Here is a 26,789-nt window from a genome sequence, read left to right as displayed (position 1 = left end):
ACAGAGTACACACCCTGACATAAGGCCTGCAAAGATAAATGTTGAATGTATCATATACATTCATGTCGTAAAGTTTACATATACGGGCATTTTTCCTGTGTTCACACACACAATTTGTAAAAAAGAAAGAAAGAAAGATAGAGCATTGAGTGCATTAGCAGTGTAAACATGGTCAATAATCGAATATTCAAACTGAAGAAACCTCTTGGTGAATATAACTCATGTAAATATGCAGAAACAGTGAGCGAAATGCTTAAGAAACAGCTGTGTTATTGCTCTTGTTAAACACACCACAGACGCTGGGAGCAGATGATTCCCCAAATGAGAAAATCTAGCAGTGACCTCTTTATCACCTGACTCATGCATCTGTGCAAATGCACACAGTCACACAGAGACACACTGTTCTCTGGCTGATGCAGCTGGAGACAGGTGGGTTTAAATGTGTGTGTGTGTGTGTGTGTGTTGGTAGTTGTATGGGGGTATGACAGCATAGACCAAGGAAAAAAACATAGAGGAACAAGGATGAGGGAGCATATTTGTGCATTTATCTACATGTGACTCTGTATAAGCAAGTGCTTCTAAATTTGGGTGCACATTATCTATGCAAGAGTAACTATACTTCATAAAGGATATAAACACAGATATGAGAAAAGGACATTTTCAAACAACAACCTGAGCTCAGGGGTGTGATTTGTGTATTTTAAACATGTTTTTAAATCATTTGATACAAATTTAAGCCTTTAAGAATCGGAGACCAAGAGAAGTCTCAGGTCCTCATTTGCAAATTGCAATTAGAGCTGCGAGTCTGTCGGGCTTGATTGCTGACTGTCAAAATTAAAGGGCACTTGCACATTTCCTTCCAAAGCTGTGTCGGCGGTGATTTTTTTCATGGCTGAGACCAAGTCCTCTCATGGGACCATGTGTGTGGCTGTGCACAGACTGCCCGGCAGTGTCTTATTTTGTATTTCATCGTCCCTGGATAGAACAAGGTCAAAACAGAAGATGAAGCATGTGTTCCATTTGTGAATCATGTCGTCTATAACAGATACAGATACAGCTGACTGCTGCTCATTACAGCAGGTCAGGACAGGCTGTGAGAAGGAGGAAACATATCGTTAAAATAAACACATCTATATGTTGTCGCTCATCATTTACGGCTGTCAATGTCAGGAAGTTTCTTTTACCATTATTTCAAATCAAATCTCAAAGTTGACTTGTTACTCCTTCTTAATGCATAGATTTTTTTCTGCGATCTTATTCTCTGCAAGCGTCCAAAGGGCCCCGCACCTCAGGTTGCTAAACACTTTTCTTTTTTTTTTTTTTTAAAATGGTCAGTCAGTTGCTCTCTATATGCTGTGTTGGCAGGAAGACTTATCAAGACTGTGTGGGCCTGAACCAGCTCTCACTCTCCGCACTGTCTTCAGAGAAATGCTGGGAGAAGAAGAAGCTGACAGCCTGAACTGGTGGAGAGTATTTTGTCACTGGAAACACCATAAATCAACAAACCCCTTTTCCCTCCTCTTTAAGGAGATAAAGCTCTCTCTGGAAACATACTCATAACAGTAAGACACTGAGATAAACTTTTACACAGATGCAGAAATTAATAAAGTATTGTAGTACAACTTTAGGAACATGAACTCATAGTAAATTGAATATTTCCAGTATGTGGGATTTTATTCTTTTCCTGCACTATTTTTACAGTTTCTCATAGATGTAGTTATTTAGTGAACACTTGTACGAGAACGGTATTGCTTGTAACTCTTTAGTTCCCCTCCGCTCTACATAGTTTGAGTGTTTCAGTGTTTAGCTGTGGCTCAATCTCGCTGCCCTCATCAGCGTTGTTTTCAGCTTGAACGGGCAAAAAAGCCCTTAAAATCCCACTGTGCACTACCTACTCACCACCAAACAGCAGAAAGCCAAAGTTAGCAACTACTATAACTAGCCAGTCAACATGTAGGAGCATTTAGAGGTTAAAGAGACGGATATTTCCCTCAGGAGTTGGTGGAGACCGAACAGATCTAAAATAGAGTCGATAATGGACAGCACATTTGCCAGGTGGCCAGAAACACAACTTCAATTGAAAAATAATGCTGCTCCCTATCTGGTAGGTATGTAAATAAGGAGCCTCTTGCTACATCAACTTAAAAGGTGATGAGTCAGGGTTGTGTTTACAGCTTGTCTCTGCTGCCACCCCGAATGGCAAAAGAAAAAGAAAAAGAAAAAGAAAACGAAAACCAGTTATTGCAGGTTTAAAAGATTTTTTCATTATCATTTCATTCATATATGCTGGCGTCTAAATCATAAAGGGCGAGCTTCACCGGGCTGCTTTCTACCTGAGCGAGTAGGGACTTCAACAGAACAAGCTTCATAACCACAGTCAAGTCCACAGAGTCCACAGTCATCCCAGCATACCCGCTTTTATTGAAGACCAGACAAACACAAATTAGGCAATTCATTTAATTAATATGGAGGTTTTAGTTCGTGGAAAAGGACACTTCACTGACACGGTGGTTACTCTGATGCTGTGAGGCTACAAAGTGTACCAATAACACCATCAACACAACCAAACCAACAAAAAAGCAGAGACACAGATGCCATGTAGCAGTTACTTTTATCTATCAAGCTCATTCGTAATGGTTTCAGGAAAAATACCACGATGGCATGATCCTCCTCCTTTCATCTCTGCTATTATTTTAAGTTGATTATAGTGGTCTTTTAGTGGATAATTAAACTTTTAATTACTTCATTGCTAAATTTAGCTAATTGGGAATCAGCTGTGCAGGATTATTGTGGACATTAACCAACAAAATCCAGTTACAATCTTCTCTCCACTGAAATTTAGAGGTTCCAGTAATTGCCTGCATTGTCTTCTATCTACGCTACACGCTAATTGGTGCTAGAGCCCTTACCCATGGTGAAATTCTCCACTAATAGCATTATTATTATTATTAAGGCAATCAGCTGATTTGTCTGTGCTGCTAAGTTAATTAAAAAAGAAACAGTTATTCCAGTTATTACCTTATCATATAACTATTATGTCTACCAACTTGCGCCTGCCTCTTTGTCTCACTCCAGAACTATTTAATTAAACTAAAATCTCACAGATTTAAAAAAAAATCAAGAGGATTGGTGGAGTTAGAAATAATTTATTGATCCCACACGTGTACAGGTACAGATACAATGGATAATTTTAATTCTCTGTGTTTTAGAGTCGTAGGATGGAATAAATAATCTTTTCAGCTTTTCAACTCAGACAAGAATTCAATTCTGGAGGAAAGGACACATATTCATTTAGAATACAAGTAATGATAAATTTATATATACTGAATATCAGCACTGAAGTTTACTGGTCCCACCCTTGTGATTTGTCCCACATATAATGGCAAAGAACAGTGAGAGACGGGAAATCTAGGACCTGGCATATTTCCACAGTTGCCATCTGGCTCATAATCAGTTAGTCAGTTCTCTTCCTTCCATCTTCTTAGCTCGTTTCCCCCTTTTCTCTTTGTTTCTCTCTTACTGACTGAATGTAAAGAGAGAACAGTAAGGCAAGGGAAGATTACTGGGAAATCAGGAGACAGCTGGGGGTTTAGAGAGAAACTAGACAAGGAAAGGAACAGAAGAACAGAGGAAGGAAGAAAATGATGCCTGGAAATAATTGCATAAGGAAGAAAGGAAATTTGAGGAAAGTTTTATAAACTAATGATCTCCAATTTGAATGCAGCAGAACCAAATGTTCTGATACTAGTTTACTCACCAAAACAAGGATCAAAGAAGAGTTGCTTTACAGTATATGTAACATACAGTTCATAGGTCTGTACTGACAGTAGAGATACAGGAGGAGATGGAGAAAAAAAAGTAGCTAGGTGTTTTAACTGGGATAGACCACACTGTCCAGGGTACAAAGACAGCAGAACGCCTTAGTTATCAAATATGAAAACTTTATACTGGAGTAGACTTTATAACCATTTCACCTGAGCAAATAAAATCGTAAATCCATGGCATTCCTACCCATAGAAACAACTTTAAGATTGTGATGAAGATCACAGAAAATCTGAGCAGATATTTGATGTAGCCCACAGAATTCTGAATTAGGTCCAGGTTTTCAAGATGCAAATCTCTGGCTTGTAATCAGCCATTTCTCTGTGCCTTCCTTTAATAAATGAACTCCAGAGGAGGGAACTGATGATCAGCAGAAGGAAGGGAAGAAAATGATGCCTGGAAAGAATTGCATAAGGAAGAAAGGAAATTTGAGGAAAGTTTTATAAACTAATGATCTCCAATTTGAATGCAGCAGAACCAAATGTTCTGATACTGGTTTACTCACCAAAACAAGGATCAAAGAAGAGTTGCTTTACAGTATATGTAACATACAGTTCATAGGTCTGTACTGACAGTAGAGATACAGGAGGAGATGGAGAAAAAAAAGTAGCTAGGTGTTTTAACTGGGATATACCACACTGTCCAGGGTACAAAGACAGCAGAACGCCTTAGTTATCAAATATGAAAACTTTATACTGGAGTAGACTTTATAAACATTTCACGTGAGCAAATAAAATCGTAAATCGAAGGCATTCCTACCCATAGAAACAACTTTAAGATTGTGATGAAGATCACAGAAAATCTGAGCAGATATTTGATGTAGCCCACAGAATTCTGAATTAGGTCCAGGTTTTCAAGATGCAAATCTCTGGCTTGTAATCAGCCATTTCTCTGTGCCTTCCTTTAATAAATGAACTCCAGAGGAGGGAACTGATGATCAGCAGAAGGAAGGGAAGAAAACACCAAGATAGGAATCCAAGCGAGAGGAGAGGCTGTACTACAGTGATGGATCACTGTTAATAGCATATTCTGTACATCCATGCAGTGTGGGGGTTAGTGGTGTATCTATGTGGCCTAAGGGCAGTGTCAAGCAAGGGAGCACAAGGGGATTTATCTACAGAGTAACAGTATCAGTATGTACATTTGTCTGACACTGAAGCCACAGACAAACACACAGTGAGAGAGTCTGTCATGGTTATTTGAATTCTGCAGACAGGAGAGACACAGAAACTGTAGGCGGACACATGTGTGTAGGAGTAAGTTAGTATTGTTTAGATTCAGTTGGGCAAATATACTTAAGGGTCAGAGACATATAGAGATTTTTCAGGATAGGAAGGAATGCCTTGTGAGGATGGGGCAAATACTATAAGCATTAGTAGCTGCAAAGCTGTGCATTGTTGCATTGTGGGACGTACTTTTGTAACTCTTGAAAACAAGAGAAAAGAAACTGATGATGTTTATCACAAAGCTGTATCGGATGAGTAACTCATTCCTTCCAAAAAAGCATTATTTTTGCTCCTGGACCCTTGGCTTGACTCAGGATTTTCAAGAAATCTGCTTGAAGAAGATTTATGGGAAGTACTTGAACATCCAAAAGCTGTGGCAAGCTAAAGCTCTGTATACGAGGACTTGGTTTGTGAGTATGTAATATAGTAGAGAATAAAGGCAAAGGTGAGGGAGAAAAGAAGGAAAAATGGGTGACGGTCAGAGGTGTTGGGGCCTGATGGGTGAAAACATGGCAGCACGAGAAACACACCGTTGATAAAGATGAACATACTGCATCTACAGTATACATACAGTACATCTGTTTACAGATACAGTATAAGGTATGAAAAAATGAAAGTCCCTCATCCTGCATCTCTTCTGCTTTAATACTGTGGTAATTACAGCGGCACTTGACAAAACAGTTACTGTAAATAAATCAGCATATCGTAAACATCCCGTTCCCTTTTCTTTAGTAAAGAAAATGTCAAAAAAAAAGTCATTAAGAAATCCATAGGCAATTTCATGCAGTGAGAAGTGAATTTGTAAGATATTTGATCTTTGTGTACTGTTTTGTTTCAACGGGAGATAATTAGTTAAAAAAAAATGTTTTTTTAAAAAAAGCACAAAACAATGTGTAGCAGAAGGGTGTTGGCACATTTTATCAGCTGGTGGGTAACTGAACAATTTTGGCATAAAATTCTTCATATATATTATTTTCATGCCATTTCATGCACATCCTAACATTTTGGCACGAGGACCTAAATGCTGCTTATGTACTGTTTTTGTCCCACCTGGTACATGTTTTTTGATACTGAACATCTGTGATTTGTCAAGCACTTTAACTATAACTAATCTGAGGGCTCTGAATAATCATAGGAACACAGCAATTAAGACTCATAATGCAGATTATATATTTTGTACAGGTCTACAGGTTATTTTTTTTAAACTGACAATAAATATTTGTATGGCATTGATAAATGCAAAGTGGCGAGCATACATGAAAGTGGGCCCTGAACAACAAAGCCTCATAAAAAAATTGGATTTTTTTACAGACAGTGACTGAGACACTGAAATGTGTTTCAAAGAGGAGGGTCTGTTAGTGAAATTAAGTAGGGAGATACTGAGATAATAATAAGGCAATTTAAAAAGTTGAAGTAGTCTTACTACAGTTTAGGGAGGACGCCTAGACTAAGGTTGGGAATTTGGCACTAAAGTCATAGTTATAGTAATAGGTTTTGTGGGTTATTAGGTCAGTGGGTATACTGTATGAATGTACTGTATGGTCACTTGATTAGAGCAGAATTTATGATTACAAACTTGAGCTTCAACAGAAAAGAAAATCTTCGCTAACTGAGACGCTATACATTTGCCCCATTTGGCCGTTGCCTTTTATGCTTAGTGGTGGGAGATCTTATATAGTTTGACATTTTTCGAAATATGCTTATTTGCCTTCTCATCGAGAGTTAAGAGGAGAAGACTGATACCACTCTCTCCGCCCGTTAGCTTAGTTTAGCATAAAGACTGCAAACAGTGGGAAACAGTTTGCCTGGCTCTGTCCCAAAAAATCTTCCTACCAGCACCTCTTAAGCTCACTAAGTGATTTGTTTGTTTAACCTATACAAAAACCAAAGTGTAAAAACGACAGTCTGCTGTGTTACGGGGGTTATGTGCCAGACTATTTCTTGGCTGGGACCAGTAACTTCCTGGAGACTCCGCAAATTGCCTGGCAACCGGTCCCAGCCAAGAAAAAGTCAAACACATAAAGCCCTTTATAATATCAAATTGACGTTATTACTCTTCGGTTTTTGTGTGGATTAAGCAAATGAGATATAACGTGCTAATTAGTGAATTTTAGAGGTGCTGGTAGGTAGATTTTTTTTACCCTTGGACAGAGCCAGGATAGCTGTTTCCCCCTGCTTCCAGTCTTTGTGTTAAGCTGACTAAGCTACTGCTCACGGTAGTTTCATTTTTACCGCACAGATATGAGAGAGAGATCGATCTTCTCATCTAACGCTTGACAAGAAGGAAAATAAGCAAGCAGTAGAAGTATCAAACTATTTCATCAACGATATAAAAACTGTGCACATTTTCCAACTAAATCAATCTGCAGAGTTCAGAGTTTAAAAAGGTCACATTACAGGACTGATGGGTAATGGCGTCTGTCCAGCTACAGGAATCAATCACGATGAGCTCTAGAAGCTACATAGTGGGCAGGTAAAACGGTATCTCATAACTGACTGTAACAACGCCAAAACAGAGGGAAAGCTAAGAATGTGTCAGATGGATACACTTAATTTCCAAGCAGTGTGTTTATGCGATGAAGCTACAATTGCAAAACACAGGTGAGTGTGTGTGTGTGTGTGTGTGTGTGTGTGTGTGTGTGTGTGTGTGTGTGTGTGCATGCGTGGATGCGTGTGCGGGTGCGTGTGTGAGTGCGTGTGAGAGAGTATGTGGTGCGGCCAGGGGACGTAGGGCTAACAGTGACCACAGGAAGAGTGAATTACGTCGAGGCTATAGTTGCCTGATGGGGGGAAGGTTAAGGGTGTCCAGAGCGCTGTGATAGAGCTCTCTCAGGGCTCTCAACAGATACAGACGACAAAACATCTGGTTAAAGAGATGAGGCAGTGGCTCCTGGAAAGAAGGAAAGAAGGGCAAAAAGACAATAGAAAGAATATGGTAAGAGCATGTGTGGGAGTTACAAAAGTAAAAAAGAGAAAGGGAATAGATGATCCAAAGAGAGACTTAGAAAGAGACACACAAAAGTTTAAATATTGCTGACCTAATAGTGAGCTGGGGTTTCTGTTCTTTTGGTCAGTAATCACATTCTGTCAGTGACAAAGTCACCAGACGGGGGCAATGGGCTATCAATACTCGAATCTCTGTATGGTGTAAAATAGGAAGGGAACACACATACCCAAACATATACAGTTAGGTACAGAAGTATTTGGACAGTGAAACATTTTTTTGTAATTTTGCCTCCGTACACCACCAGAGTGGGTTTGCAACGAAGCCAACAGGATGTGATTGAAGTGTAGACTTTCAGTTTTAATTCAAGGGGTTTAACAAAAATATCTCATTAACCACCATTTTCATAGATAGTCCCTCTTTTTCAGAGGCTCAGAAGTAATTGGACAAACTAACATAATTATAAATATATGGTTTATTTTCAATACTTGGATGAAAATCCTTTGCAGTCAATGACTGCCTGAAGTCTGGAACACATGGACATCACCAAATGCTGAGTTTCCTCCCTTGAAATGCTTTAGGCCTTTAGTGCAGCCGCCTTCAGTTGCTGCTTGTTCGTGGGTCTTTCTATCCTCGGTTTTGTCTTCAGGAAGTGAAAAACGTGCTCAATTGGGTCGAGGTCAGGTGACTGATGTGGCCATTGAGGAATATTCAATTTCTTTGCCTTGAGAAGCTCTTGTGTTGCTTCTATGTCTAGTCTGGCCTTTCTGTTCCTTAGTTTTACCAGTGGTTTGCACCTTGAGGTAAACCCTCTCTATTTACATTCATGAAGGCGTCTCTTGATTGTAGACTTCGACAATGATACGCCTACCTCCTGGAGAGTGTTCTTGACTTGGCGAGATGATGTGAAGGGATTTTCTTCACCAAGGAAAGAATTCTGCAATCATCCACTTTAGTTGTCTTCCATGGTCCTCCAGTCCTTCTGGTGTTGCTGAGTTCACCAGTGCGTTCCTTCTTTTAAGAATTTCTGCTATCCATCTGATAGATCTGATAGGTTTGTTTTGTTTTTTCAGCCTAATGATGGCCGGTTAATGAGAGATTTTTGTTAAACCCCTTGAATTAAGGCTGAAAGTTTACACATCAATCACATCTTGATTCGTTCGTTTTAAACCCATTGTGGCGATGTACAGAGGCAATATTACGAAAATTGTGTCACTGTCCAAATACTTATATACCTAACTGTATATGTTCAGACATTCATCTACAAAAAAAAAAAGACCGGAGGATTTAAAAATCCGCCGAAGTGAATAAATCAATACATGTATACGAGTACTTTACAAACACAGGACCAACTTTTTTCATGAGCACAATAACTATGACATAATCCAATGTTATCCTCTCTATGGAAACACACACACAAATACGTCCTCACCCCCAGCACGTGGACTCTGTTGTAGTACGAGCTGAAGTCTTTACTGAGAGATACCAGAAATTTACAGATCTGAGGAGCACAAAAACATTTATGAGTTACACTAACATCTCAACAGCACAATTTGCACCGTATAGACAGTTTATCTGTTCAACTAAATCTTCCTACCTGTTCTGTCTTAATATTGACTCTGGCTCCTCCTCCTTCTCCGTCTAACGCTTGTCCCGATTGGTCCATCAGCTCGGAGAACGGAATGAGGAAATTGAAAAGGAGAAGCCACTCACCCTGTCAGTCACAGCACAGGGACAGAATGTCAGGATCAAATGTTGAAATGTTGCTGTCAGGACTTATACAGTGAACAGTTTACAGTCTAACATATTCCTTGATGGAAAGAGAAAAATGAAAGCAAGGGGAAAAGAGAGGAAAGGGGAGACACACAAGCACAATACAGACCACACTAACATAACAGTATAAAGTAAAGTCGTACCTCCTCTTTCAGAGCAGAGAAGTCTAGCTGGGAGCCCTCAGGGATTTCTGGGTACAGACCTGTAGATAAACACGCAGACAAACTACATGAACATACACGCTGATCCACAAACTAAATTTAAGCTTGCTATAAGCAATAACTGTAGACATAATAAGCTTAGACTCCATAAAGCAGTGATTCCCAACATGAAAAGATTGTGGACTAGCTCAACTGATTTGACAAAATAAGATGTTATGATTTGATTTTAAAAAAAACATGCACAAAATTTTGTTTAGGCAGAAATTTAAAAGCCGAGTGATCCTCAGTATAATGATAGTCACGATAGCATGTAACCTTCTAGCTACAGAAGGCCGGCCACACAGGATATGTCTGGGTTTCCCGCTGATGTTAGTCCATTTTAGCCCCTTAACACCATGTCTTGCAATTGAAAGCATATGAAAACTGATTACAAGCAAGCAAAAATGGTCAAAATGGAAAAAGTAATGAATTTAAAAAACGGTTGAAACATTCAGCTTCTGCCGTGGCCAGTGGTTGACCTCACCTAATGAAAAAAAGAACAAAGCGATCAAGCCTGAGCATCGATAATTCCGGGATCACTATGCCTAGCAAGGCATTGTCCTGTGCAGCCACAAATCCTCCACAGCCACTGTGTTTTTTTGAGGTGAAATGTTAATGATCAGTTCCAAAAACTCGTCCAGTTTGTTGCAGGGTTATCGTGAAGGGGTTCTTGAGCCCATCTGTTTGGAACCACAGCCATAGAGTACTAATTTGCATTTGCATTTGCACCAATTTACAATACAATTTTTACATGGTACTTCTGTGAGTCTTAGAAACACACACTACATTATCTATACGGATTTTCAAAAATGCTCAACAGGACACTTTTACGTAAATACAGTTACATCAGGCTGTAACTCATCAAAGTCAACATCACAATCCTGCTGGACTTTTAAGATGGTCAATTTCAGCATTTGTGTGTCTGCTTCTTTTCAGTTGAGTTCCAAAAAAAACAGAACCCATTTTTTTTTCTCTCTTATTAGGTTTCCCTTTTTTTCCATTCTGAGGTTTAGGTAATAGTGCCAGGCCACAGCAATCTGAGTTATTGGTTGTTTGTAATGATGCTGATCGGAGAAATGAATCATGAATCGCCTGATAAGCACAAATCTCACCCTTCTCTACTCCTCTCTCGTAGCTGTCGAACAGAGTGTGAAGTCTGGCACAGTTGTACATCACAAACACTCCTCCTCTTGGCCCTTTGGTGGACACACTCCCTTCCCTCTGGACGTCCAGTGTCACCTAAACCGACAGCTGTCAATCATTCTGACTCAACTAATCACATCACTGAGCAAATTGTTATTATTTTCTCTGTGAACAGAGAGGCGTTCATGAATGACAAGCTTGCCATATCAAACAAATTCGTCCTTAATTAATCAGTGCAGGGTGTTTGGGACAAATACACACTCTTCAGCACACACACACACACACATAGCGCATCACCAATACAGGACACGTTCAGGTGCAAAGACTCAGCTGTAATGACAACTCACAGGACTAGTGTGGACGGTTGACAGCAGCTCAAATCTGACAGTGGCAGAGGTCATGACCCGGATGATGTCATCCCACGTCTGACCTAGAAGAGGACGAGGCGGTATTTCACGCCAGTTTATTCATTTCATCATCTCAGGTCAGTTTAATAAGTAAGGAGCATACACACACTGACCATATGCATAAACACGCACTGTTTCATGTGCAAACACACCTTCTACTTGTTCTCCATATTTCATCTCCGAGGCCTCCTTCATCTGTCCTCTTCTGAGCCTGGGGGAGAGGAGGAAGACACAAACAATAGAGGCCTCATTTACACAGACAGCTGGGTTAAAAATGTACTGCGATAAAATAGGGATGAAGGAAAAGACCATTAACATCCACTACTGTTCCTTTAATTTTGCTTAATTACAACTGCAATTTTACAGTCCAGAGAGGATCCTAGTAAGAGTGTCCTTTGTCAGAATAAAGATCAGTCTGGTGGAGATCAGGCCAGGGAGAGTGGAGGCGGAGAAGGGATGGGGAGGGAAAAGGAGAGAGGGAAGTTATGACAATAGAGGGAAGAGGGAAGATAGAAAACTTAAAGACAAGGAAAGAAATGGTGAGAAGAGATGAGAAGAAATTAAACTATAGACGAAAAAAAGTGATGTGTCTTACTGCAGGTACTGTGCAGCAGTGAGGTGAGAACCAGGAGTCTTCACAGGCCCACACACCAGATGTCTCTGCAGACACAGAGAGCAGAGCAGGCATAAATAGAAACACAATGCAGTACATGATGTGTGTGTGCGTACTGTATGTGTGGCTACCTGTGTGTGTGTCGCCCCACTGGCTCTCCACAGCATTGCTATTTGCTGCTGGCGGAATTCATCCTGACAGGAAGTCACATGTAATGCCGTTGCCATGGCTACCTATGGAAGATGCAGCAAGGATATACAAATCAATGCTTTGTTTGTCTGTTTTTTAATGAGGAAAAAGTGTTTGTTTAGGGCACATTTGTGTGTGTGTGCGTGTATGAGAGAGAGAGAGAGTGCGTGAGAATGTGTGTGTGTGTGTGTGTGTGTGTGTGTGCATGTGCTTCTCACTGTGCAGTCGGCTGTGGATAGATCCAGTTGCGCCACGTGGGAAACACTGTCTCTCTGTACTGAAACAGATATACCAACAGTCTCTTATCAGCAAATATATGGTACCAGCTGTCTGTTACCCTACTACTATTTTCTCTTGCCTAGAACTGTGATAACACATGAAACACTGCCAAGATACTAAAGAACAGTTCAGCATTTAGGGAAGAAGGAGTTAGGTGATACCACTGTCATGCCTGTCCACTATGTATGGAGCTGGAGCCAGAAGACTGTTAGCTTAGCTTGGTATTAAAAATTGAAAGCAGGGGCAAACAGCTAGACTGGCCCTGTCCTAACACTAATTCATATGTTGTGTCCTCCTTGATTAATCTGTAGACAAACATGAATATAAAAGTATTTACTGGCCCTGCCTACAAATGGTTCTAGCATGTAACTCCCCAAAAAACCACAACATATTTTGTTGTGGTGTTGCTGTTGAGTTTTTCAAATGCCATTTTCAAAGCTTTGAGTACTACGTGTTCCACTGTTTTAGAGTGGCAAAGGGAAATCTCAGTAACAGATATCTCAGAAACCTTGGCGCATGAAACCAAATCGGGATGGCTAGATACCATTTAATGTACACTGCTTCCAGAAAGTATTCAGACCCCTTCACTTTTGCACACTTTATTGTGTTGCATATTTAATTTTAAATGGATAAAATCTATCTAGATCCTCTCAAGTGCCTTCAGACTGGATGGGGACAAGTTTCTTAAATCACATCCGTCATTAGACAAGGTAGCAGTAGAAAAGTAGGCTATGTTTTGTTTACATAAACATTTTAACTGAAGTTGTTATATTCAGTCATTGTAGAAACAAAGTGCATGTCACACAACCTGCTTTTATCCCTTCACAAAATGCAAAATGACTGAGAACAAAAAAGCAGCAAAGCCCAAACACACCCCCTTGTGGCCTTACCTGTGCAGGTACCAAGGCTAGGGTCGTATCCCAGCAGCCCCTCCTCCTGGAACACTCGTGTCAGGTTGACTCTGAGCGCTGCCTCGTTCTCCCCCTCCTCCGCCTTCCTTCCTCCGCCTCCGCTGGTCTTCCTGCCTCGCTCTGTCTCCCTCTCCCTGTATGGGCAGTTCTCCAGCGCCTCCTGGATCTTCTCCTCCCGCTCCTCGTTGGTCCAGTTGGCTGGGACTGTCGGCCAGTCGATTCCTAGAGCTTGGAGAAAGGCGATGATGTCGCTGTCTTCGGGAAGCGTGGGGCAATAGGACACTGCAAATCTGAGACAGGTAAGGAGATTCACATCAGCATTCTACACCTATGGCTGCAACAAACACTTTTTTTCATAAGCTTTACACCCGTCTATTACTTTTTCAATTAATCGATTAATTATTTAGTCTTTGCAACAGTCAGAAAATATTGAAAAATCCCCATTAAAGTATCCCAGAGCCCAAGATCACATTTTCATGACTTCAAATATTTGGTACATGTTACTTTTAGCAGTTTCATTGTTATACAGAAGTAAAAGATAAAGGACAAAGGAATTTGTATAAAGTGAGAGTAAAGCAAGGGAATGTGATGTGGTAGATTTAGGGGAGGGTCATGCTGGAATTAACTCACAGACTCACCCCTGTCCTCTTAGCAGTGCCCCCATGTGGTCAGCCAACAGAACAGTCCTCAGCTGGCCCAGAGTCAGTGTATCAGGAGTGGGTGTGTTGGGTTTCGGGTGCAGCGCGGGGCAGTTAAGCACCACACAGCCCTGCCTCTGACTTGAGGGCTTCAGGTACTCAGTGACTCCACCTGCCAGAACGGCCCTGAAGGCTGCAGCCCGGTCCACCCTCACCCTCAGCCCTTCACCCATCACCTCCCCACCGGCCACAGGGAGGACCCCACTGCCACGAAGGGACAGGACCCTGGACATCACCGCTGGAGGGACCTGGGTGCATACAGGGAAGGGTTAGAGACTCATCATGTTCATGCATGCACGAGAATGACATGAGGGGGAAAAAACGGAATTTCAGGCAACTACACATGCATATTTGCCAAGTTCCAGAGGTAGTCTGACACAGTGTAATGACAAGCAGTTGATATCAATTGATATTGTAAGATATCTCACTTAGACATTCTTTTCTAGTAGTATGTCACTTAACACTTAAAAATTATAAATACAGTTGACGTGTTTGTTTTGGGTTTTTTTTAATGTATATATACATATATATGTGTGTGTATGTGTGTGTATATATATGTGTGTGTGTGTGTGTGTGTATATATATATATATATATATAAAATATATGATATATATTATATATTATATATTATATATATATTATATAATATATATATATACACACATATATACATACATACATATATATATATATATTTTTTTTTTTGGCTGTTGCTTTAAAGCTATGCACTGTTTCGGACTGTCAGTCAGTGGCATTAAAAAAAAAAACTTTATTGCTGTTTGCTTCAAAAACCCATATCAATGCATTTCTAGTGCGTAAACACATCATAGGGGCTCATGATGCAGAACACCACACGCAAAAAACAGCCTCCTCCTACACAAGGATGCACGAACGTGTTCGCAGACGCAGCGTGCCAGGGGTGGGGGTTGAAAGGTGCATTACATGACTCGGACCTAATCTTTATAACCTCACAGTTTTATGACTGACTGACTGACTGGCGTGAACAGGCTGCGAGAGAGGCCTCGGTGTGGTTTCGTGCCGTCGTGTTTCTTGGGTGTCTGACCCATATTGGGTTAATAATTACTGCCGCAGGCTGCTAGTGCCTGGTCGATCGTGATGGGGCAAAGTCAGCGGACTGTCTGTGTCGGTGAAACGTATTGATGGTTTAGGGTTTTATGTGTGTTTATTGAGGATTTGCGAGAGTCCAGTCTGCGCTACCCTCTCTTTTCCAGGCAGGCAGCTGGAATCAGTTGAGCGCTATAAAGCAGATAGTTCCGGTCCTCTCTTCCTATTGGCCGAGTCACGTTCGAAGCGGTTGGGGAAAAGAAAAAAAAAAAAAAAACACCTTCCGTCCCTTTAAATACTCAATTCAATTCAATTCAGTACGCTTCAAGTTACCAATATTGCAAAAGCCTTAAGGATAATACAATTTTAACAATATATTTTTTTATCATTATTATTTAGTAATCCTTATTCTCCTTCTTCTTTTTATTATTATTACTGCAATAAACAAATTCACTCGCACCCTAGTAAACAGGAGTCCTTCAGGAACCGTCCAGGAACTACACTGCTTAGCGGAAGAATAAAACGTAGACTTTCTTAGCATAGACACTTTTGCGTGTTAACTAACGCTAGCTGTGTTGGTACCGTTTAACGAGAGCGCCCGGGGGTGACTCTTGTTTTTTTTTTTTAAAAATGGCTTTCAGCCGAACACAACTCTCTTCGGCGCATCTGGCGACATGAAACAAGGCATAAATGAGCAATAAACCCAATAAAATGCTGGCAGAGCCAACAGGTACCAGTCAGACCAACCTGTCCGTCCGCATACAGCGTGTTAAGCATCGTGGTCGGCGACAAAAAGTCCCTGTTCCGCAGGTTTTTTGCGCTGCTCTCCTTGAACCACAGCTTCTCCGGCTCGGGGAAGATCCTGTCGCCGATTCCGCGGCTGGGATCGGGGACATTTTCACGCTTCCCCCGCAGTGCGGAGCTCAGCGCCCGGACGGTCGGGGTGATCCGGAGGGGCGAAGGCTCCTCGATGTTCTCCATCACCGACACAAACAGGTGAGCTTGCTACCAGGCTATCAGCACACCCACACCCCGCTCATGTCTTCCGTTCAGACGCGCACAGGCTGGTCGGCGCCGATGCAGGCGGCCGAGTTACACGCGATATTCCAGCCGCACGATTGATCATAGATCGATATTGGCTGTAAAGGAGGACTGCATCGGCTGTTTTTGCCTTTCGCGGAACTAGCGAAGCGCAATCTGTGTTTCTGTCGGGGAGTTTTTCCGTGTTGGACCAGTGGGATGTCCCTCATAGCGCCATCGAGTGCATGGCAGAGTAACTGCAATCTTAAGTACACTACACGACCAAAAGTATGTGGACACTTACTGTCTGTGCATATGGTCTAGGCCGGGCCCCTTAGCTCTAATAAAGGGAAACCTTAATGCTACAATAGACAAAGATATTTTAGACAACAGTGTGTTTCCAACTTTCCTGTTTCAACACGATTGTACATGTGTGCGCTGAGTGAAATCCGTAAAGAAATAGTGTTTCCAGTTGATCTGGAAGATGTTGACTGATTTTGCATAGATATCTGAGCTCAGCCCCGTCAAAACACGTTTTTGGATGAGACGGAGAGCTGACCGTGAGCCAGGTCTTATCACCCAACACCTGTGCCCGACCTCACTGATGCTCCCGTGGCTGGCACAAATCCCCGCAGCCACACGAGCGGAGGAGAGGAGGCTGTTTTAGCGGCATATTAGTGGCCGTGGTTTTCTGGTTCTGGAAGGGAGGTGATCATCAAACACACAGGGGTGCGTAATGGTTCTGTCCACATAGTTTTGACCAAGTAATGTATATGCATGAGTGTGTCATTTGGGAGTAATGCCATAAGTAATATCACCCACTAATACTACTACTATTACTACCACTTATGATTATAACAGTTGATAATAGCTTTCGATTAAGCATCTTAAGGAATTTGAAAATATAGTACGTTATTTGATTTCTTGATCAATAGAAAATTAATCAATTAATAATTTAAGACATATTTTAAGCAAAAATGCCAAAAAAATAATCACTGGGTCCAGTTTCCCAAATATTTATAGTTGTTGGTTTACCTAGTCTTTTACGAGGATACCTTTGTGTTTTGAACTGTTTGTAGGAAAAAAACAACCAGGTAAAAAAAGACTGTAATCTGTCAAATATGACAATCAAGAGTGAAATCAAGGCATTTTGAGTCAGAAACAGCCTTTCAGTCACAAGGTAGATATTTAAACTGGTAAAAAGGACTGAACTGGTTATCATCTAGGACACAGAGAAGGTCAAATAATGCAGAGTCATAAGGATAATTGCAAAAGATGTCATTTCTTTATTGTATAAATAACCCATCCTTAAATCATGTTCATTACAGTCTAGTTTCCGAATACAAACAAGGATAGTAGACATACCAAACTCACGTCAGAAACAATACTATAGTATTGCATATAAATCACCTGAGTGTTTGGCTCATTACGCTATAAACTGCAAACCTTTCTTCGGCCACAGTTGTGATTACTCGGTTACAAGAAACGTCAAAGTTTCACGAAAACGTAGCTCTGCTATTGGCTCGGAGATAAAGTTGTGTGTGTGTGTGTGTGTGTGTGTGTGTCTGTGTGTGTCACGACTGTGTGATCCGGATAGCAGCACCCCGGGCGATACGGCTTTAACAGGCTGTGCGCGCTCCCGCGGACGCTAAAGCGGTCTCGGCAGACGGTCACTTTTGGGCACGACACCGGCTCTGAGACCACGTCCGCTGCCGGCTCGATGCCGGAACACCAGTGTCCCCCGTTCCGTGATCGTTCCTTTTTATACAGGTCGGCGAGGCGGAATAACGGCGCAACATTCCCGCCTTGGACAGGCTGTATAAATGGGGCTTAGCACGTCTTCTTCCGGCTCAGAAATGTGACGTAAAGGGCGCAAATATACAAGGGAGGTCTTTGTAGTAAGTTGAGAGCTTCAGCTGCAGCATTCTCTACAAGAGAGAAGATGCACAACTGGCAGGAGAACGAAATCAAAGAACTTCTGACCATCCGGGGCTCGGAGGCGATCCGCAACCAGATCACGGGCACGGTGAAGGACTCCGTAGTTTACAACAGGATGACCAAACTGCTGGCGGAGAGGGGGGTGTACAGGTCACACATGCAGGTGATCAGCAAGCTGAAGGCGCTGAGGAAGCAGTACATCAAGTACCACCAGCAGAAGACCCGATGCGGGAGCGACCGCGTCGACTGGCCGTTTTACGAGCAGTGCCACAGGGTTTTCGGGAGTGCCCCCGCGGGGAACCCGGTGAAGCGGCAAAGGAGTCCCACACCCCCACCTGCCTCCTCGCCCCCGCCGCCGCCGCCGCCACCTCCTTCACCTCCGCCGCCGCCGCCGCCGCCATCTGTCCTCAGCGAGGAGCATCAGGAGGTTGTAGTCGGCCTCTGGGACGAAGTTGACAAACATCTGGGTCCGGTGGAGGCAGAGGACGACGAGGACCAGTACAGCCCATCGGAACAGCTACACACCATTAACGCCAGTAAGTATAGGTGTTTCTTTTCGAAGAAAATATACCTGGATGACCTGCGGGCTCCTGTCTCCTGAGGTCCCACGCACCACTGAGAGCTGGGGTTTGTTGGGGAGTTTGACAGCATTTGATCAAATCTGAACTCCAGTATCAAATCCACTGACAGAGTGCTAATTCTTTCAGGTCCCTTTTTTTATATCAATTTTAAGTAACAAAAGTTAGAGAGAGCTAGACGGACATCTCAAAGATTGACAGTCAGACAATTATAATGTTAGTTTTGCAAGGTAGGTGACGGATTTGACTTTTTTAACTAAACGTTTTGCTCTTTGTAAATAAAACAGTGGGAGAAGATAAATTTTCCTAAAAGAGATTTGTTAGACATCCAATTATTGAACCCGGGTTTTTTCCATCTTAAAATCGGACTGAAAGTTGAACCATCTATCCTAACCAAACCATACAGAGGGCCTTAGCGGCAATAGGGGCACCTTTCCAAGTTAAATGTCCTCATGCACACATGGAGACAGTGTGGTGGGTTGGTTGCTGAGCCCGGTGTCTATATTGGCCCGTGGTCGCTGCACCATCATCTGTATGGAGTCCTACGAGCTCTCTGTCTCGCAAAATGCACACTAAAATATGGCGAGAATGGACACATCAGTACTCAACAAAAGTATACAAAACTGCCAGAGATTAGTTATTGACTCTTCTCACGTGGAGTCAGACAAACAGCCCACATGTTTAAGCTGTAAAACCTTTTTAAACTCTGCACTGCTGCAGGCACAGAATGAGGAGGCATTTATCACTATCCCTTGTTGAAGACATGTGAAAACTCCTTCTTCCCTTCAAAACTTTTTTTTTTTAAATTACAGTGGCATGGAAAAGTTATGGCACCCCAGGTTAAAAATTCTGTTAGTTTGAATGTTAAGTGAGTAGAAGATGAACTGATCTCCAAAAGGCATCAAGTTAAAGGCGAAACATTATTTCCAACATTTTAAGCAAGATTAGTGCATTGTTTTTGTTTTGTACAAGTTCAGAGTGGAAAAAAAGGAAAGGAACACCATACAAAAGTTTGGGCACCCCGGAGATTTGAGCTCTCAGATAACTTTTGCCAAGGTCTCAGACCTTAATTAGCTTGTAAGGGCTAACGCTTGTTCACAGTCATGGTTAGGAAAGGCCAGGTGATGCAAATTTCAAAGCTTTATAAATACTCCGGCTCCTCAAACCTCGCCCAAACAATCAGCAGCCATGGGCTCCTCTAAGCAGCTGCCGAGCACTCTGAAAATTAAAATAACTGATGCCCACAAAGCAGGAGAAGGCTAGAAGTAGATAGCAAAGTGTTTTCAGGTAGCCGTATAATCAGTTCGTAATGAAGTTAAGAAAGGGCTGTTAACAGGAATGGTGGAGGTCAAGCTGAGGTCTGGAAGACCAAGAAAACTTTCAGAGAGAACTGCTAGTGCAGCAAGTCAAAACCCACCGTTTGACTGCAAAAGACCTTCAGGAAAATTTAGCAGACTCTGGAGTGGTGATGCATTGTTCTACTGTGCAGCAACACCTGCACAAATATGACCTTCATGGAAGAGTCATCAGAAGAAAACTTTTCCTGTGTCTTCACCACAAAATTCAGTGTCAGATGTTTGCAAAGGAACATCTAAACAAGCCTGATGCATTTTGGAAACAAGTCCTGTGGACTGATGGAGTTAAAATAGAACTTTTTGGCCACAATGCGCAAAGGAATGTTTGGAGAAAAAATGGTGCAGAGTTTCCTGAAAAGACCAACCCTCCAACTGAACAACACAGGTGTGGATCCCTCATGCTTCGTGCTTGTGTTGCACCCAGTGGAATGTGGAACATTTCACTGATAGAGGGAGGAATGGATTCAATTACACTAGCGACATTTCCTCTGACTTTGATGAGGCATACAATAGTTTTAGTAGTAGTATTTGGTGGCAGGAATGTACAATGGAGAGTTAGCCTTCCAAATTTGCGCTAGTAATCATTTGGCCCAGTGGGTTTAACCTTAAAACAACCTCCAACTTGAAAAAGCAATTTGCCTAATGCTAATCTAGTCCTTTTAAGATGCACACCACAGTTTCTGTTTATGCCCAGTTTTAATCATAGTGCAGTCAGTGGTCAAGCGTGTGGACAGCAGCATGTCTGCCGCAGTCCACTCTTATTTTGAACTCCCTTGCGGTATCCTCCTGTGTTATGTAATGACCATCAAACAGACTGCCAGTACAGCAGACCCACAGACCAGTCAGGTGGGTAAATATGAACATGCTGTCTGCAGTTTGCAGATGTCACACCCTTACATTTCTGTCGCAGAATAATGGAATAACGTTTGTGTGTTTTTTTTTAAAAAATTAGATTTCAATGACGCATAACCTCTCGTTGCCATTTGAAAATGCAAGCCTGCAAATGAATCCAATGTAGGTTTAACCCTGTATCACATCATTGTGCATATATTGTGTCCATATTCTGATCTAATGAAGACAAAGGCTTTTGTTATTAATGGTGTTGGCTCTACTCCAGCACATTGGACTTGAAAAGAAGAAATTACTATGATTTTTATTAGTGGATGTAAAGACCCTTACAACTGAAAGTCAGCACTTCAGGCTCATAGTCATTGCTTTAGTCCAAGTCCAATGTGTAGAAGCTCAGAGACAACATGATTAAAAAATATATATATGTCATTGACTTGTGACTGATAGGCTGCATTGTGTCTGGTTTTTCTAGCATACAAAGTTCCATCGAAGAAAAAGAAAACAACAGTAATGGAGCAAGTCTCTGCTCTAGTGTCAGCGACAGTCGCCCAGCTCAGGGAGATGGACGCCGCCATGCAGGCGCAGGAGGATGCCCGGCTGCAGAGGTTAATGGACCACGAGAAGGAAATGCAGAACAATCTAATGAGTCAGTTCGTAGCCATGCACGAACGGATCAGTCGAGAAAACCACGAGAGACACCTTGAGTTCGTGGACAGGATGCTTTCTAGGTTCCCTTCACCTTCGGCGCCTTCAGGTCGCTGACTGCCGCTTCCTGTGTGAATGACGACATCGTACAACAGGGTTATTTAGGGAACACTTCTGACTCTCTCCTGCACCAGCTGACTAGTGCCTGAGCCCCCATTACTTTTATTTTCACTGGATTTAAAAATAATTCACTGAGATCATCTTGCCTTTAATCTCAACTCTGCTCGCCTGCAGCTCATACAGATCCAGGTTAAAAACAGGCCACGCTCACACTACAGGCCCTCATGCTCTGTTCTGAGTCACTGCTCGTGTTTTTATCTGTTTAGTTAACCCATAGACATAACATACCATGAAATACCATTGTAAACTGACAGTGGTGTTGAAAAGACATGAGTGCACAGGAACAAAAACCAGACGCTAATTTGAAAAACGACAGAGACACGGCACCACGATCCACTCTAGCATCATTATTCCACTTCTACAAAAACAATTTGTCAAATGCATATTGTAATGCAATTTTGGCATGCAATATGTCGAAAATGTTTGCGGCACACCTTTGAATCTTTTAAACTCAAAATTCAATATCACACTGGACGCTATAGAACACCTATAACTATAAGGGCCAGATGATGAAGTCGGTTTCCATTGGCTAGCCAGGCTATGAATTGGTGAATTTGTACTAAATTTATTATCGTGCAGAGTATAACAACCATAACCAATGATTTAAAGATGTGTTAAAATAAATGTGTTCATTTAAAATGGGTTAATTTAACATTTCTGACCCTACTGACTCAGAGCATGCGCAGAAATCTGCCGAATGTGTGAATCAGCTCATCCACTGAACTCAGCGTCAGGTTTAGTCACGTCTCATCCTCAGCTTCTCCCAATCTGAGTTTGCCACCCCATCTTCATTTTTTGCCATGTGTGCATGTAGAGTAAATCTGAGTTGATACCAGACTTATGCTGTAAGCGGGTTGATCAGAAAACAGCAGATCTGCCACGTGTGGCTGAACATCTGAATTTGGGGACTTAACACCTGCAGTGCGACCACAGTCTTCAGTCTGCAGGAAGGAAGACACGTGGGTCCCAAAAAAAAAAAAAAAAATGTGGTGTGTTATCTGACGTATGGATGGCAGAACGTTTCCTCTGCTACCACCTCAGCTGATCATGTTGGTGTGAACGGTGAACCAAACTCCTCAGCAAAAGCATAGCAGGTCGCACCGGCAGCGGCGGCCTTTTGTTGTAGGAAACTCTTTACTAAGCATTTGCTTTCATTTGGGATCATTCATATGCTGGAAGAGCGATTCAACAGCGTGACTTCAGTAAATAATGACAGTTACTGCACAACATGGCTGTTAACGCTGTTGAGATTTGGCAGTTAGAGAAAGCGTGGCCGGGTCATTGATGTTCATTTCATGTTTCAGCCGTGTCACCCAGTAGGACAGCCTACAGGGACAGGAAGCCAGAATACACCGCTGTAACATTGTAGTAGAAGAAAAATAGCTCTTTAGTGGTTCATGAATGATAGTCCATTCATAACACAGGTCATAAATGATGTATGGGGATGGATAATGTAAAAAAATTAAAAAAAAAAAACACTAACTGGTAAAGTTTAAAATTCTGAGCTTTATTAGAGATACCATTTAGAAATACTGTGCAGTTGCCTTGAACCAACCAATATGTATGTACAAACTAAGTATATAAAGTAATTTGCGGTAAGCTCTTGAGTCGCTGTTCTAGGTGTCATTCTTGGCTGACACGAAATTCCCGGTTGCGTTTACTGTCGTCAGCAATCCGGGAGAAAACGTGTCATTGAGGAAAAACACCACCTGCATCGGACTGTGACCTGAAACAAACCAAAATTCAGTCATTACGCAACGGTATCCCATTTTCAAAATGGCAACACGGCATTAAACTGCCATAATGGTGTTAGTTTCACTTTCTTATTTGATGTAATTCAAACAAAACTGTGGTCCTACCTTAAAATCGACCAGTAGTGAGCAGGTAGCACTAGCTTTTATGAAACAGAATGGGTACACTAAATATAAGCTAAATAGGCTTTGGTTTGTTCATGTGGCTCAGTCAGCTGGGATGTGTAATTACATTGTAGATACTTTTATACTGTTCTGTACTGTTACTAGTGGTTTACTGTTTTAAATTTATTGTTTTTTTGTTTTGTTTTTTTCCCCTTAAACGAACAATAAAGTTTTCAGCTGAAATAATATGGATTCATTTTCAAACTGACTTAAGCCGACTTAAGAAAAACAGAGTAATCTGCTGTTGAAACGTGAGGGTATCATACATGATGTGTGGTGGAAAGGAGGATGCGCCGCTCGCGTATTGTCCTGCCGATGAAGGGAGACGAACTCGCCATCAGCCCATCTGCTTAGGTTGTCCTGTGCGTTGTGGGATGGAAACGGACCCCATAACCAGCTGGAGCACAGAATCACAGCTGCATTATGGGTTCCGTTACAATCCCACCCACCAAAACATGGTTCAGGGCTGGGCTCAGTTCTGGTCTGGACAGCATGGCTAAATAGTGGGGGGAAAAAGGGTTATGAAGAGGGGGAAAAAAGATGAATGTAAATTACATGAGTCTGACAAATCAGTCAAAATTTTATGGTTGTTCTGAAGATTCTGAAAGAATGACAAAGTTTTACAACTAATAGTTTTAGTTGCAGCTTTTTAAAGTAACTAAAGGTCATGAAAAATGTGAAGGAAAGAACACCAGTGCCATCCAGTCCGTCGCATTGGTTGATTTACATTGGACTGCGTCCTACTTTGTGTACTGCCCACGTAGAAAGAAAACATTCTTAAAAATTTTGTTTTGAAACCAAACACTAAGCCAAAATGTTGTGTGGATATCTAAAGGGTCAGTCTACCCCAGTAAAATCCAACTTTATGTAGCCGTAACAAGACCTCGAACTACATTTGTTTTTGGTGTCTCCTCATAACCTGTAAGCGTGGTTTCCAGCGTGGGACTGTGTGAGCGGCAGAAAGTTCAGTTGTAACACATCAGCTTCCTCATGCTCAGTTTGTTCTGTTTTTGTTTGTCAGCAATGATCGGATCTAATTTTACACCACCAGTGATGATTCACAGAGTCTGATGAAACCATGGTTCTGTGATTTTTAAGTACATCTGAGCTGAATGGAAAATGTCTCTCCTTGAGTTACATACTCGGTGTTAGCTGAGTGACTGTATTCTACTTTGTTTATTCTACTACGCTCTGTTTGTTTACCTGCTAAGTGAACTGGACACACATCTCACTAACAAATAACTGGAACACTTTAGATGCTCTAAAGAAAATATTCTTTCACTTCATTCGTTCTTTCAATTTAGCATGTCAATTATTTGCGTCACTTTTAAGCTGTTTTATCAAACTCTGTCTCTTCATTTCTTTACAAACGGAACCGGGAAATCTGAGTTCACTGCATTGTGTTGTAACATGAAACAAGGCGGCCATTAAAAATCATCCATCCGCTCAGCTGGAACTTAGTGGTTTTAAACTAACTCTTGATTGAAACCACAAAAATTGCAGTGTAAGCAAATCAGACTTCGCTCAAAGAAAACACTGAAACCAACTTGTGAATACGCAACAGTTGCGACAATAGTTTAGAGGAAAAAAAAAAAAAAAAAAAAGATGCTTATGATCAAACCTGATTGAATGCTGTAAAATGATCAAGGTAGTTACTGTATGTGGTATCTAAGAAACAAAGAATATTTAGAACAGAGATTAGATTAATTTAAGAAAACACTGCAGACTTTTTTAAGCATTTAGGCAATGTAATGTAAAAGCACATTTTGGGAATCCAACAGTCTTCTTAATTTGGAGCACTGAACCTGTTTTGGCTGCAACACACTGCATGAGGAGGAGCGGCAGCAAAATGCCAGTGACACCTCCGTCAGTCTGTCAAGTTTACATGTTTAAAACCGGCCTGAGGCTCAACATGTCAGCTCTATCAAATTTTTCTCCGTTACATATTGGAAGCAGAGATTGTTGACCTGTCATTTACAGTATCAGATTTCTAAATAGTCCTTTGGTACTAGTGCCCCACCTCGAAAAACCTGATGTGCATTTGAAACGGAGAGAAAAAAGAAAGCAAGATTAGATAGGGCACAAGAGGTCAGTCTGACAAGGAAGAGCTGATACAACGATAAAAGGAAGGAGAGAGCTGAAATATTTTAAGGAAGAGATTTTCATCGTAGGACTCCTTCCTGTGGAGCTTAAAACAGGTTTGAGACCCAGATTTGAAGCTGCCTTAAACCTCTCATGTCCTTAGAAGCTTCAAAGAAACCTGGAACATAAAATAATTAGGCCGCTGATGAAAGAAAGAAGACTTAGATAAAACAACACAAGCTCCAACATGCTTTCAGTTTGCCATCCATACTTCAGCCCGTGATAAGAAAACCTGAATGCTTTTGAGCTTTCCACCAATGACAGGAAAGATGGAACAAACACATTCCTCGCTATCACTGAAACAAAGGAAGAATGGGAGGACAAAGGGTAAAAGTTGAGAAGTCAAATAAGGGGAAATAGACGGAGGTGGAGTGAGGACTGGCACTCAGAAGCAAAGCCGGTGGAATGAAAGAAAGCAAAGTGAAAGTACGCAGGGAGCTGCCAGAAAGACACTTGTGTAGGTTACAGTGCTGATAAAGTTCGTAAAATAGCGTCTAAAAGTTCTCCAGCTCACCAACATCTCAGAGCGTCCTGTCCCCCTCTGTGGTCCTGTCTGCCAACAGCTCAGGGAGTCCAGACTTCCTCTTTAAATACTCTAGAGATTCATTTCACTTTCACTTCTCCTGATCAGACCAAACTCCTCCTTTCCTTCCTTTATCCACTCCCTCCCTTCTGGACAGAGACAACAGCTACTAGATTGTCTTTAGTCTCTCTCTCTCTTGTTTCTTGATTTCAAATATACTCTAAATGAACATAAATGTTGATTTTTGTCAGGTCGTTTGTGACTTTAAAATTTTGCTTGTTTGTGAAGAAAAAGCGGTCAGTTGTCATGTAAAGTTTGAATTTCTTTTCTTGTCTTGAAGCGCTTTCAGTTTATTTATCAAACCTCTGCTGA

General features: G+C 41.6%; 2 protein-coding genes and 1 long non-coding RNA gene across 9 annotated transcripts; 1 reads left to right on the top strand and 2 right to left on the bottom strand.

Moving 5' to 3' along the window:
* Positions 1-3,130: 3,130 nt before the first annotated feature.
* On the bottom strand, positions 3,131-16,529 carry dalrd3 (DALR anticodon binding domain containing 3). Of its 5 annotated transcripts, none has more exons than XM_040152138.1 (14): positions 16,019-16,529; positions 14,146-14,453; positions 13,487-13,797; positions 12,536-12,594; positions 12,260-12,361; positions 12,111-12,175; positions 11,668-11,726; positions 11,456-11,538; positions 11,078-11,204; positions 9,909-9,967; positions 9,590-9,706; positions 9,425-9,493; positions 7,812-7,938; positions 3,131-3,600 (listed from the first exon to the last, which is right to left on the bottom strand). In XM_040152138.1, the coding sequence occupies exons 1-13, from the start codon at positions 16,250-16,252 to the stop codon at positions 7,819-7,821; spliced, it is 1,713 nt and encodes a 570-aa protein (XP_040008072.1). In that variant the 5' UTR covers positions 16,253-16,529; the 3' UTR covers positions 3,131-3,600; positions 7,812-7,818. The 5 variants fall into 5 exon arrangements, 4 of the variants coding, with proteins under 4 accessions (XP_040008072.1, XP_040008073.1, XP_040008075.1 ...); XR_005709351.1 differs by lacking the exon at positions 3,131-3,600 and adding an exon at positions 8,087-8,186 and having other exon boundaries at positions 7,836-7,938; XM_040152139.1 differs by lacking the exon at positions 7,812-7,938 and having other exon boundaries at positions 3,131-3,648.
* On the top strand, positions 16,166-23,938 carry LOC120803563 (formin-binding protein 4-like). 3 transcript variants are annotated; one of them, XM_040152144.1, is made up of 4 exons: positions 16,216-16,267; positions 17,892-18,765; positions 21,115-21,176; positions 21,484-21,600. In XM_040152144.1, exons 2-3 carry the CDS (start codon positions 18,234-18,236, stop codon positions 21,129-21,131), a joined length of 549 nt encoding a protein of 182 aa, XP_040008078.1. In that variant the 5' UTR covers positions 16,216-16,267; positions 17,892-18,233; the 3' UTR covers positions 21,132-21,176; positions 21,484-21,600. The 3 variants fall into 3 exon arrangements, with proteins under 3 accessions (XP_040008077.1, XP_040008078.1, XP_040008076.1); XM_040152143.1 differs by lacking the exon at positions 21,115-21,176 and having other exon boundaries at positions 16,166-16,267; positions 18,062-18,765; positions 21,484-23,938; XM_040152142.1 differs by lacking the exon at positions 21,115-21,176 and having other exon boundaries at positions 21,484-23,938.
* On the bottom strand, positions 18,758-26,472 carry LOC120803564. The gene is made up of 3 exons (XR_005709352.1): positions 26,409-26,472; positions 21,711-21,783; positions 18,758-19,379 (listed from the first exon to the last, which is right to left on the bottom strand). It is a non-coding gene; the product is annotated as an uncharacterized LOC120803564 (long non-coding RNA).
* Between the last annotated feature and the right edge of the window lie 317 nt (positions 26,473-26,789).

Source organism: Xiphias gladius, chromosome 18, assembly GCF_016859285.1.
Source record: "Xiphias gladius isolate SHS-SW01 ecotype Sanya breed wild chromosome 18, ASM1685928v1, whole genome shotgun sequence".
Taxonomy (NCBI): domain Eukaryota; kingdom Metazoa; phylum Chordata; class Actinopteri; order Istiophoriformes; family Xiphiidae; genus Xiphias; species Xiphias gladius.
The sequence above is the reverse complement of the archived record's forward strand: the minus strand, read 5'-3'. Positions and strand labels throughout refer to the sequence as shown.